General features: G+C 51.4%; 1 protein-coding gene across 1 annotated transcript; it reads left to right on the forward strand.

Annotated features, from left to right (window-relative positions):
- Positions 1-180: 180 nt before the first annotated feature.
- Positions 181-8712, forward strand: NOA1 (nitric oxide associated 1). Its single transcript, XM_061553177.1, is given in 8 exon segments — positions 181-1638; positions 1640-1751; positions 2299-2463; positions 3083-3360; positions 3804-3935; positions 4292-4408; positions 5801-5918; positions 8336-8712. Coding segments are annotated over 8 exon segments (2316 nt in total). The 5' UTR covers positions 181-480; the 3' UTR covers positions 8572-8712.
- Positions 8713-12697: the final 3985 nt, after the last annotated feature.

The following is a 12697-nucleotide window of genomic DNA, read 5'->3' on the forward strand; positions in this document are numbered from 1 at the left end:
GGGAGTTGGAGGGGGGGGGGGAGTTGGAGGGGGGGGGGAGTTGGAGGGGGGGGGAGTTGGAGGGGGGGGAGTTGGAGGGGGGGGGAGTTGGAGGGGGGGGGAGTTGGAGGGGGGGGGGGGAGTTGGAGGGGGGGGGGGAGTTGGAGGGGTTTCCCCTACTAAGATGGCCGCTCACTGTGTCTCGCTCGAGCAGAACCAGCTTTGACGGGACCACGTGCTCGCGTGTTTGTTTGAATCCGGCGTGCGTCCCTCACGCACGCGTCGTCGGGGCCGAGGCTGTCAGGACAGACCACAGACCCGGGAGTTATTGAAAACGCAGATTTAGTTAAACGTGGCGTCAGTTAATCGGTGAGTCAGTTGACCAGAGTTGTCAACCCGGGAGTCAACCAACCAATGATTGCGCCAGGGAACTAAAAACGACAGCGTGTTGCAGCAAATTTATCTCGGATACAGCCAGAGGTTAATTGCTGCCCCAAGGCCATGTTACGCGGCTCCTGCCGCCTCGCTCGGCTGGGCCGTCTGGCGTCGCGGCCTCTCGGAGCCGCCGCTTCGCCGACCCCGAGGCCCGGCCTCTGCGAACCCCGCTTCGGCTGCCCCGGGCAAGGGCGAGGGCACTGCAGCGAGACGGGGCAGAAGGATGAGGCCACGGCTGCTTCGGCGGCAGGAGCACCAACGACGGCGGCGCGACGGCGGGCGCGGAGCCTCCGCGGTGGCCAAACCCTCACGCCGGTGATCGACGAATTCTCGCAGGAGTCGTTCGAGAAGCCGCACTCCTTGGACCCGGAGGCGCTGATCGCGGAGCTGACGGCCGAGTATGTGCGGCGCGACCGGGAGCAGACGATGGATGCCGCCTCCAAGAAGAACCCCACGGAGGGCGAATTGCTGCGCAGGGCCCTGCAGAAGCAGCAGCTGCAGCAGCAGCAGCAGCTGGCGGAGGCCGCGGGCGAGGGTCGCGACACCCGGCAGCAGCAGCGGTGGGTCTCGGATCCTGTGGTGACGGACGTGGACTTCCCATTGCCCACGCTGCCGTCGAAGAAGAAGAAGAAGCAGCCCAGGAAGGTGCACGAGCACAAGGTGGTGGGCACGACGGACGCGAGCGTGGCCGCAAGCGACACGCCGTGCGCGGGCTGCGGGGCGCTGCTCCACTGCTTGGACCCCGAGAGGGCCGGATTCGTGCCCAGCGAGAAGTTCAAGGAGGTGGTCGGAGCCCTGAGCGACGGCGTCTGCCAACGCTGCCACCTGCTCGTGCACCACTCGATGGCGCTGCGTGTGCGCGTGGAGGAGGACGAGTTCAAGAGGATCATCGCTCAGGTGCGGCACCGGGGCGTGCTCGTGCTGTGCATGGTGGACGTGCTGGACCTGCCCAACACCATCATCCCGGACCTGGTCGACCTCGTCGGCGACAACAAGTCCATCTTCGTCCTCGGCAACAAGATTGACCTCGTGCCGCCCGACTCGAGGGGATACTTGAAACGGCTGCGGGAGCGCCTGGTGGAGATGTGCGCGCAGGTCGGGATGTGTCCCGGACGCAACATCAAGGGCGTGCACCTCATCAGCGCCAAGACCGGCTACGGCGTGGAGGGGCTCATCAGCAAAATCCAGAGCTCGTGGAAACACAAGGGCGACATCTACCTGATCTGGCACCACCAACGTGGGCAAGTCGACGCTCTTCAATACCCTCATGGAGTCGGATCTGTGCAAAGCGAAGACCCCGGACGTGATCCAGAGAGCGACCATCTCGCCGTGGCCCGGTACGACCCCTCCTAGCTCGAGCTCGTGTTGGGTGGAGGAATTGTTGCTGCTGCTGCTGCTGTGGTCACATTTCGTGGGGCAGTGACGAGAGAGGGGACAGCCCTAAGCCCAACATTAACTCAACTATCTCTAATTCCTAACCCTTATCCTCAACCAAACTTAACCGCTAACCGTAACCGCTCATTCGAACTCCATAACCTGACCACAATTAATCCTAACCATTATCACCAAACCCGAACAAGCAGCCCTGGTCCTTGCTCCATCACTTAACACCTCACCCTATACAGACAGGCCCTGTGCTTCAATCAGGTGGGAACCCGTTGAGACAAAAGTCGCTTTGCTATTTAAGGGATACCTGGGCTCACCAAAATATAACAATGTAAGTGTCATGTAAAGATAAGTAAAAAACTGCAAACGGTGGAGTTGCGCGCAGTTCGCAAACTGCTACGGCACCACTCCACCCTTTGCCAATATTCTCAGCTGCACAGCAGCCCGAGACGATGGTGGTGAAAATTGTTGACGTTTCGCATGGCTCTCCTTTTTCAGGCACCACCTTGAACTTGCTCAAGTTTCCCGTCATCAACCCCCTGCCGGAGCGCATGTTCAGGCGACTGCAGAGGCTCAAAGCGGACAGAGAGAAGAGCCTGAATGACCTCCAGGAAAACGAGCAAGCCTCGCTTGAGCAGCTCAAACGCCAGGGGTACCTCGTTGGTGCGTCTGTTCTTGAAAAATATTTGAGTTATACTCATCTATTCGGGAGCAATGTCATACTATAATATGCAAAATGTTTCCTTTATGAAGAAAACTTTGAAGACTTTCGAAATTTCAAGAGATTCCTGCTTGGGTACATTTGACCAATTCCTTTTGGAGTATTTCTGTGTTTAGAAATGAAATTGTTCTCTGCTCTAGGGCACGTCCATGGTGGTGAGATGGTAACTACCTCGCCTGGTATACAGGTATACAGGAGGTCGTGGGTGCCATCTAGACCTTGACACCTGTATATTTTGAGTTTGCATTTTCACTCTGTACTCGCGAGGAATTTTCTATGGGTCCTCCGGTTTTTCCCTCCACATTTAGATACATGCTTTAAGAGTATTTGGCTGCTATAAATTTCCACATGATAAGCCACTTCATTGGGTTATCATTTGTGGCCAGGTCGCTTCTGAAAAAGAGCTACATAGCTCAGTGGGCCTTACATGGTAAAATAAAACACTTTTAATAAAAACTCGCACAGCCATGACATGGACTCTTCAAATTTTCGAAAACGCGGACACCTCCCAATTAACGATTGCGCCCTTCCCTCCCGCGTGGCTCATGCCGCTTGGAACAGGTCGCGTGGGTCGCACGTTCTTAACCCCTGGCCAGCGAGAGCGCCAGCAGCAGGGGCAGACTCTCGAGTGGAATCCCGACGATCTGGCGCTGTCGATGGACGACGTCTCAAGCGAGCATCACGGGGGTGGCGACGGCGGTGGTGGCAGCGGCACCAGGAGGGGAGCCGCCTCGGTTACCACAAACTTCATTAACGAGCAGCACGAGGAGTTCACCTACTTGGAGCTGAAAGACGCTCACTGGTTCTATGACACGCCAGGACTCATCAAGCGAGACTGCGTGAGTCAGGTGGCTCGGAGTGGGGGTTCTCGTGATCGCCGTGCTGGCCCTGCTGATATCCTGGGTTCAAGCCCTATGGCCGGGTGGCTCTTTCTCTCTCGAGGGTAAATAACGGCTGTGTCGGAGGCTCCGGCTGGTACCACTGAAATCGAGGGTTTAAGCCTAATGACTCGGTTTAACATTCGGCCTCTTTCTGTATGTATGTATGTTGAACTTGTTTCGCACCGTACATAGTCAACCGTGCGGGAGAAGGACAACAGACTAAACACCAGATGCATTTTTAAATAAATGAGTGTTCAGTCTAAATTTAAAAGTGCATAGCTCTAGTGGCTTTCTAATAGGGGTTTCATGGTGGCTAAGTGGAAGCACTTGATATCGTTGGTTGGAATTGATTGCGCTTCTGCTGCGAGCGGGACTAGCGTGTTGTGCTTGCTCGTGTGCAGGTGCTGAACCTTTTGACGGAGGAGGAGCTGAAGATCGTGGTGCCGATGCGTGCCATCATCCCGCGCACGTTCCTACTCAAGCCCGGCACCACCCTCTTCCTGGGTGGCTTGGGCCGCATCGACTTCCTGCAGGTGGGGGGGGGTCAGAGTCATGGGGTTGATGCAGGCAGCCTCGTCTCAAGCTGTTGATACTTTTTTTGTCGACGCGACTGTGGTGATTGTGATCAACCGTGAACCGTGTTTTTAACTTACACTGCATGAGTGAATTTAAAAGTGCCCTGACAAAACTGGAATCCCAAAGTGACGAGTTAAAGCGACCCCCATGCTCAGACGACGCTCAGCGCTGTCGCTGCAAATTAGTCGGTGGCGGCATGTGGAAGCCTTCGTCCGGCAGTGGATAGACCACGCCTTGAAATAACGATGATATTGAGTGTGAGTGTCGATGCGCGTGAAACCACTCGCTGCCCTGGCTGCCCCCTGTCCGGCAGGGAGAGAAGTCCGCCTGGTTCACCGTGGTGGCCTCCAACCTCCTGCCGGTGCACCTCACGGCGCTGGAGCGAGCGGACGAGGTCTACAGCAAGCACCTCGGAGGGCAGCTGCTGCAGGTGCGGGGTGCCGAGGAGGGCAGTGGGGGGAGTGGGGTCACTCGTGTTTGGGGATGGGGGGCAATCTATGCCACGTTGGCGAGATGTTAACTCCTTTGTCTGGTTTACAGGAGGTCATGGGTTTGATCCCGACCCTCATGCCTGTATATTTGGAGTTTGCATGTTCTCCCCGTGGTCACGTGGATTTTTCTCCGGGTCCTCTGGTTTTTCCCTCCACATTTAGAATCAACATGCGTTCACAGTACTTGGCTGCTATACATTTCCAAATGATAAGCCGCTTCATTGGGCTACCGTTTGTGATAGCCAGGTCGCTTCTGAAAAAGCGCTAGATAGCTCGGCGGGCCTTACCTGGTACAATAAAGATAGTTTTAGTTTTATACCGTGCTGGGGGAAGAGAACACTGAATTGGTTGGGGCCCTGGCTCTCTCTGTTCATTTGATCACTGCTTTTTTGTAGAATTTGTTTTGCTCTGCAATTACCATCGTATTATTGGCCTCATTCCATGTTGGCCTTCAGCTACACTGCACCACCCTGTGTTAGGACAACCCCCGGAGTTTGCATAATTCCCCTTTTTCAAAATGCACGTTTGATTTTTGAGAGGGCATGCATGGCCTGCGACCTGCAGAATGGACACAAACTTTCTCCCGTGTCACTGTAGACCAACGTCAGGGCATGAGAGAGTTTACGTTTTTTCGCCATGAGGGGTCATCGGGGAGCCAAGTATTCAATCTTGCTACAATTTGGCCACTAGCCCGCAGTGGTGTACGCAGTGAATAAGGGGGAACACAGCAGAACACGGGGGGGTGGACGCGGGGGGATAATGTATGCCGTGAGCATCACTTCACCCCCTACGCAGACGTTGACGAGAGGACTGCAATGGCCTTTGGCGCGTTTCCCTCCACCCAGAGCTCCGCCTGCTACGAATGCCTGCCCGACGCACTGGTGGGGTGGGGGAGTGACCGTTACTCTGCATTCAAACTTAAATGGCAAAATTGGCACAAGGATGGGCTCGTGTGTACACAGCTGTGGTGCCGAGGCGATGCCAAAATGGTGCTTGCCGAGCCACTACCAATAAATCATTCATAAGATGATGATTGTATTCATGTTGAATAACCAAGAACAAGTGGGAAGGAGCCGTTGCGCAATTCTTGGTGCGCCGCGCTGTGAACGCGATGACTCCAAGTTAGATTCTCAGCCACGGCTAATATCAGTGGTCAAGAGCGATATCTGAACCGGCATCGTGCACCTTGCCTTCACCCACTCGTACAGAGCGGTGCGGTGAAGTATGGTCACACAACCCCCCCCCCCTCCGCGACCGGCACAGCGGTTTTGAGGCCTTCATCCAGCAATGGATTGACAAGGCCCATATGACATACGAGCGCCATCATTCAGGTGCCCAGAGGCAACGAAGAGAGGGTGCAGCGCTTCCCACCGCTCGTGCCCATGGACGTGGAGCTCACGGGCATCACCGTCACAGAGGCGGTGGCCGACATCAAACTCTCGTCCGCCGGTGAGCGGTCCACCCTCACAGCTCGCTCGCACCTCAATTGCTGCTTCTCGCAGCTCCCTCGCAGCTCCCTCGCAGCTCCCTCGCAGCTCCCTCGCAGCTCCCTCGCAACGACTCCCCACGTTCATACCACTCAATGTACCACACACCACCCTCGCACTTGCACCACAATCAGCATGCTCACCTCATCCACCACATGTGGATTACTCTGGACCACAACCCATACTATCACTCGAACCTCATGCAATCATTCACACCCACGCCATACCCACGCCATCCTCGCAATGCCCACATTCTCACCCACACCACACCCACACGACACCAGAACATTACGAAACCAAATAAACGTTTTTATTTTTTTGTGCCCGGTATGGCCCATGCTTAAGGTTCGTGTTAAAGATCAGCCACTTGTTGTGTAAATCACCCTGAGGTGCGCTCAGAGATGTCCGACACGAGTTTTGGATTGCTAATGCGAGAAAAGACTTTATAATCGCACAACACAACTTTAATACGAAAACTTTGTTCATTATTCGGCCCTTAATGGCACAGCGCTCTGTTGGTCAGTGGCCAAGACTGCCTGCCCGATAATCATCGCCCTCCCCGCTGCAGCGACCATTCTCCAGCAGGCCAGTCGCCTTTCTCAGCACCATTCCTAATGCTTTCCATTCGTGAAGAGAAACCTCTTCATTTTCGTCTCGTCAGAGAAGACGAGTGTGTGCAGGCTGCAATGGAATAATAAGTGTGCATTGCTTCCCGACTCCCCACACGTCCGTTCACCAAACGGGAGAATGCTGGTATACCACAGTGAGTTGATGGATCGGCACAATGCATGTGGTACGGTAAAGCGAGGGTACTCCATCCTCTTCCAAGAGCCCTGGCCAACGTGGATGAGTAGGCCAAAAAAATACTCCCTAGAGGGCCTATCTAGAGCTTCTTCTAGCAGACGCCCTTCCAACTACCTGGGCGCCATGGTGGCGAGATGTTAACTACCTCACCTGGTATACAGGAGGTTGTGGGTTCGATCCCGACCCTGATGACGCCTGCATATTAGGAGTTTGCATGTCTCTCTCCCCTCGGTCGCGTGGATTTTTCTCTGGGTCCTCCGGTTTTCCGCTCCAAATTTAGAAGCATGCGTTTCGAGTATTTGGCTGCTATAAATTTCCACATAATAAGCCGCTTCATTGAGCTATCATTAGTGGTTAGGTCGCTTCTGAAAAAGAGCTATATAGCTCAGGTGGGCCTTACCTGGTAAAATAAAAATAGTTTTAGTTTACTTTAACCTTTGCACCCAACTTCCGCTGTGTTTAAGCAATGGAGACGTGTGATGAAGCAAGGCAGCAGCATTGCAGTTTGTTGGCAGTTTCTGGGGCTGACTGTCACACCAATCTGGATCCACTACAGAGGCTCTGAGCCCAATATTCGAGCGAGCGGTACTATGGCATAATTTCCACGGCCTAGGAATTACTGGAAGTATGTTAATTAAGCAACATTTTTGATGATTGAAAGGCAGCCAAAATTCCCAGGGTTGCATTGCAAAGGAAAGCTTTGACTTGACAGGAATTCATTTTATATCCAGATTAGGGGGACCATGTGATAGGCACGTAATAATGATAGTTTGTATTTGTTACATTTTAATACTATAAATATGAATAGACGTACTGGAACGGCTATTTATATTAATGCAGAAAAAACATCAAATGTAATAGAAATTTGCCACAGTAGCGATTCACCTCCCACATGGTTTATTTTTGAATTTTCTTTTTACCACCGTGGCTAACATCAAACCTCGAGCTGCTGCAGGATTGATTGAACTAATCAACGCGGTCACTGCCAGTAGCTGTTACCAGCAATTAGTTGCTGCACTATTTTCTAGTGTAAAAAAGTTTAGTTGCACGAATTTCTAAACAAATCTGATTGCGGCTCCCGAGTGGACAGCTGGGATGACAGGATCCAATCAGATCACAGATAGAGGTCATATCACCACCCGTGGTTGTTTGCTCTGTAAACCAATCATTGCTCACAAAACACCCTCTCAAACAAAACCTGTTTTTCATTCGGTAGATCAAACTCTAACACTACGCCATTGCCGTACCAAGTTTCCCCCGTTGCTCACTAATAATAATAATTTACATTTATTTGTAACGCCTCTTCCACTCATGTCTCAAGTAAAGGTGTTACCGATGACAATTGCTGCCAACGATTGCAATGGCACATTACGGCCTGTTAAAAGTTAACACAAACCGAGGAGTCGCTTTATTAATGCCTGTGCTCATTTGTGCTCCCTCCCACTCCCTCGCTCCCACCCCACTCAATACACACTCCACCTTTTCCCTTCCCCTCTCGTCACACCTCACCGCCACCACCGTCACCACTGGTGCGCACCCCCGTGCACCCCCGCGCCCGTCTCTCCGGCACGCCAGGCTGGGTGGCGGTGACGCCAATGCCGGGCGCGAGCGTCTCACTGCGGGCCTACACGCCGGCGGGCACGAGCTGCACCCTGCGGTCGCCGCCGCTGCTGCCGGCCATCGTGGGCGTGCGTGGCGCACGCCTGCGCCGCTCCTCGCGGTACAAACTCAGGCGTCCCGAGCCGCTCGTGGAGAACGTGAAGCAGAGGCGTGACGGGCGGGGCAGCCCCGCCGTAGGCTTCGCTGATTGATTTCAACGCCGACAACGAGATGGGAGGGTAAAACAAAATTAAACAAACGTTATCGTCATTGTCGTTATTAACCATGAGAAAGTCATTGCCAGATGAAGGCTTCGCGAAGACTGTCTTAAAAAAATAAACTCGTAAAATATTTTTGTTCCCATTTCATGAACTTATCAAGGAAAGCCTCACTGACTTTCAAGACTCGTTTTAAGGAGGGTCCTCTACACTGGAATGTTTGGCCAAATATTATTAAGGAGAGCGTTTTGGTTCATGTGGGAGGAAATCGGGAATAAACACAGAACATGGTTCACGTGTACAGGGGTCTAACACGCAAACATCCATATGCATGGGTTCACAAACCTACTTGCTTAACAGCCAGCTCCTGGCTGCCTCGTAGGCCTGTGGGTTTGGGAGTTCCACAAATCTCTAAGTAATCCGCCCATCCTTGCCTATAACAAAGACAAAGATCCCCCGTGTAGCCTTACCAGACTGTTGGGGGCAAGTGCTGTTAGCGAGCACCTATGAAGGCCGGCGCGTACACGAGGGGGTGGGTGGCCAACACCACGCCCGACCTACCTTTTGTCTCGCTAGTGGTGATATTTACATACCACACCAGGTACTCATTTGAGGCTGAATCAACCTAGGGGAGGTTCAGGACCGGTTCAAATAATTGTCTTCTGCTTTTGACCGTGAGTGGGAATCGAACTCGGGTTACTGGGTTCGTAGCGTAGTGTGGTTAGGCCACCGTGCGCGGTGCTGGTGGCAGTGACTGGCTTCGTGTCTTGTCACGAAGTAAATCAACTTCCAGTCGGAATTCTCGCATTGAGTGGCGCGACGTCGCATCGTGTACAGGAATGCTGAGGCAAGATGTGGACACGGATCGGTTGTGCTTCTGGTTTCACTCCAGTCAGGCTAGGCTAGTAATCTGAACTAAAAAAACGTATTATACCAGGTAAGGCCCACTTAGCTTTATTGCTATTTTTCAGTCACAACCTGGCCACAAATGATATCTCAAAGAAGTGGCTTATGTGAAAATTTATAGCAGCCAAATGCTCTAAACGGATGTTGATTCTAAATGTGGATGGAAAAACCGAAGGACCTGGAGAAAAATCCACACGACCATGGGAACAACATACAAACTCCAAGTATACTGGCATCAGGTTCGGGATCCAACTCTTGACCTCCTGTATACCAGGCGAGGGAGTTAACGTCTTGCCACCGTGGCACCCTCTAGACTAGTAGGCCTATGCTAGGGTGAATAGGGCTTAGCCTCATCAAACCTCTTTACCAGCTTCAGTTATTCAAACACTGCTGTCACAGCAATACTTCTTGTGGCCGGACACAACGAGAGAGCATCAGCTCCCGACTAGCGGGGAATGCGGTAGACTGACGCAATTGACGAACCCCTGGCCCCCAGGCGGGTCAGTTTCCCACGTGCTCTACTCGTGCCAACCTTGCTGTCGTTTTTGGGCAAAAATGTAATTTATTTATTTACCCCCTAAAAATGTTTATTCTGCCATCCAAAAAAGATTATTTTTCACCCTCCGTCTTTGAGACGGCACTACCTTATACGCTCGAAAGTATCTGCCGCATGGCAACATTTGTAAATCTTTGGCGCTGGAATACACAGAATTAGAATAAAACCATACTTCACGCAGTGCTTCAATACACCAGACGCAGGGTGCTTGGTTGGCACGCGCGCGACGAGACAGGTTTGGTTGCCCAAGTAAGGCCCGGGCCAGATCTGCCCCAGCAACAACACCATCGCTCCCTGCCAAAGCAGCACGTTATGCAAGTGATTTGCACGCGTGGCCAAAGTAAAAACGTGTAAATATGCTGACGTGAAACAGATGCATGTTCTCATTTACCAGCATTCTTGTGTATGGCGAGGGCTTCATGGATGTTTGTGCCATAACTGCCGCGCCGTCTGTGTTGAATAAACACGTTTATAACTCAGGAGGCGGCGGACTCTGATGTTTTCAAGAACAATAAGCATCTCCCCCCACTCATTTTTGTTGGGAGGCCCCGAGTTAGTGATGGGAATTTTCCATTGGCAGAGACCAGTCCCACCGCCATTGAATTCAACACGAAGTGGTACTTGATTTATGGTATCAGCACCCGAGAGATGATGGGCCCCAAATCAAGGTTTTTGACTTGGGAACTAATTGTGATTGGCACACACTACCACTAACCAGCTGGTTATCACATTATTGTGGTAAATCTGAAAATGAAAAACGTGGCTGCAAGTGAAGGGCCATTGCCCGAAACGTCACCTATTATATGTGAAGGAAATCGGGTGCAAGGAAGTGAAAGTCACGTGAGGATGGCATGCGTTATATAATCCAGGGGCCAGAACATAAATCAGCACCACGGGCACCACGGTGTCGAGATGTTAAATATCTCAACTTGCATAAAGGAAGTTGTCTTCGATCACGACCCTGACGCCTGTATATTTGGAGTTTGCGTGTTCTCTCCGTGGTCACGTGGATTTTTCTCTGGGTTCTCCGGTTTTTTCCCCTCCACATTTAGAGTATTTGGCTGTTGTAAATGTCCATATGATTAGCGACTTCGTTGAGCTATTTGTGGCCAGGTCGCTTCTGAAAAAGAGCTTCAGCTCAGTGGGTTTTACCTGCTAAAATAAAACATTAAGTACCACCTAAGGTTGCAAAACTTTAGTCACACCGATTCATGTATACGGTCAATGAGAGTGAATTAATTGAGAGCCCCACTCATTCCAAGTGGTTATCACAAGTCAATGCTGTCAGCCACGTTTATAAAACGGAACTGCGAAAAGTCTCCGCCACCCCAGGTGGTAGCCGCAAGTGAAATATCTGGCCCTGGGCTCTGGGGCTATGAGCATGCTCTGCGTTCAATGCCCTCGCGTTTCGCACCGAGAGCAACGCACTCGCGGGGCTTCTGGCAGGGTCAAGCGAGGAAGGTCAACGTCCTAAAAGCCCACGGCAAGAAAATGGCACTCACCGGATTTTCCCAAACGCCGCTCGCTGAGCACCCGGTGCAATTGCTAACATTGTATACTCGTCGTCAGTGATCGCTTTGAGATGCAGCTGCGTTTAAGCGCCTAATGATAGAAAATCCTCACACCGAACATCATATTCTTAGGTTTTTTCGGTAAAGTCACGTAGGTAAAAAATTCAAATTAATAAAAGTAAAATAAAAAATTTAATAAAATCACGACGTTTCGGAAGCAACACAGGTGGAACCGTAACAGCACGATAGGTGTATCAACTTTAATCAAACATATTTCCGTCATATTTATGTTATTACGTAAGCATCAAACATTCGTAATACTTGTGTAGATGTCATGGCAGTTTGTGTCGTGTCAGGAAAATCGGGTGCCTGTTGACTGCTGTTGGTATGGCAGTGCAGTGGGAAGTTGCCAGCGTTGACGAGGTGATGTTGGCGAGGACCCATACTGGTGGTGGCAATGGGGTGGAGCTGACCCTGGTGGTGGTGGTAGTCAACGGCGGTTGTGGAGACAGTGTTAGTCGAGATGGCTGCGACGATGGTTGAGGTGGTAGGGATGGTGGCAGTTGTGTAACCCAAATGTAACACAGCCCATGTGCAGTACGCGCCCCAGATGTTGGATTGTCGGGGCCAAGGACACGATTGAGATGGGTTCACCACTCCACTCAGTGGAAAATTAGTTTCTGCAACTATATCATCGGCCATGATCTATCCACTGCTGAATCTACATTCACGGTCTATGATCAGTGTATTCAATCTAGATTTGAAGTTTTCGTGACTGCAGGGATCCATACTCTTTGGTTATTTCGGTAAAGTCACGTGGGTATAAAATAAAATAAATTAAATCACGACGTTTCGATAGCAACACAAGCAATCATCATCAGGTGGGAAAACCACAGCAATACATTTTTTTGCTGTGGTTTTCCCACCTGATGATGATCGCTTGTGTTGCTATCGAAACGTCGTGGTTTATTAAATTGTATACCTACGATCCAGTGGCGGCTGGTGATATTTATTTTTGGGGGGGCGCATTTTTTAAATTTTATTGAGGGGGGCAAATAAATATAAAGCAGTACCAAAAGCCATTTTGACTACTTGAATATAAATTTTGATGATCTTTATTTACATTTCAGACCAAAAGAAGTACCAA

The sequence above is a fragment of the Lethenteron reissneri genome, chromosome 17, assembly GCF_015708825.2.
Source record: "Lethenteron reissneri isolate LAM-NWPU_2019-01 chromosome 17, ASM1570882v1, whole genome shotgun sequence".
In the NCBI taxonomy this organism is placed as follows: Eukaryota; Metazoa; Chordata; class Hyperoartia; order Petromyzontiformes; family Petromyzontidae; genus Lethenteron; species Lethenteron reissneri.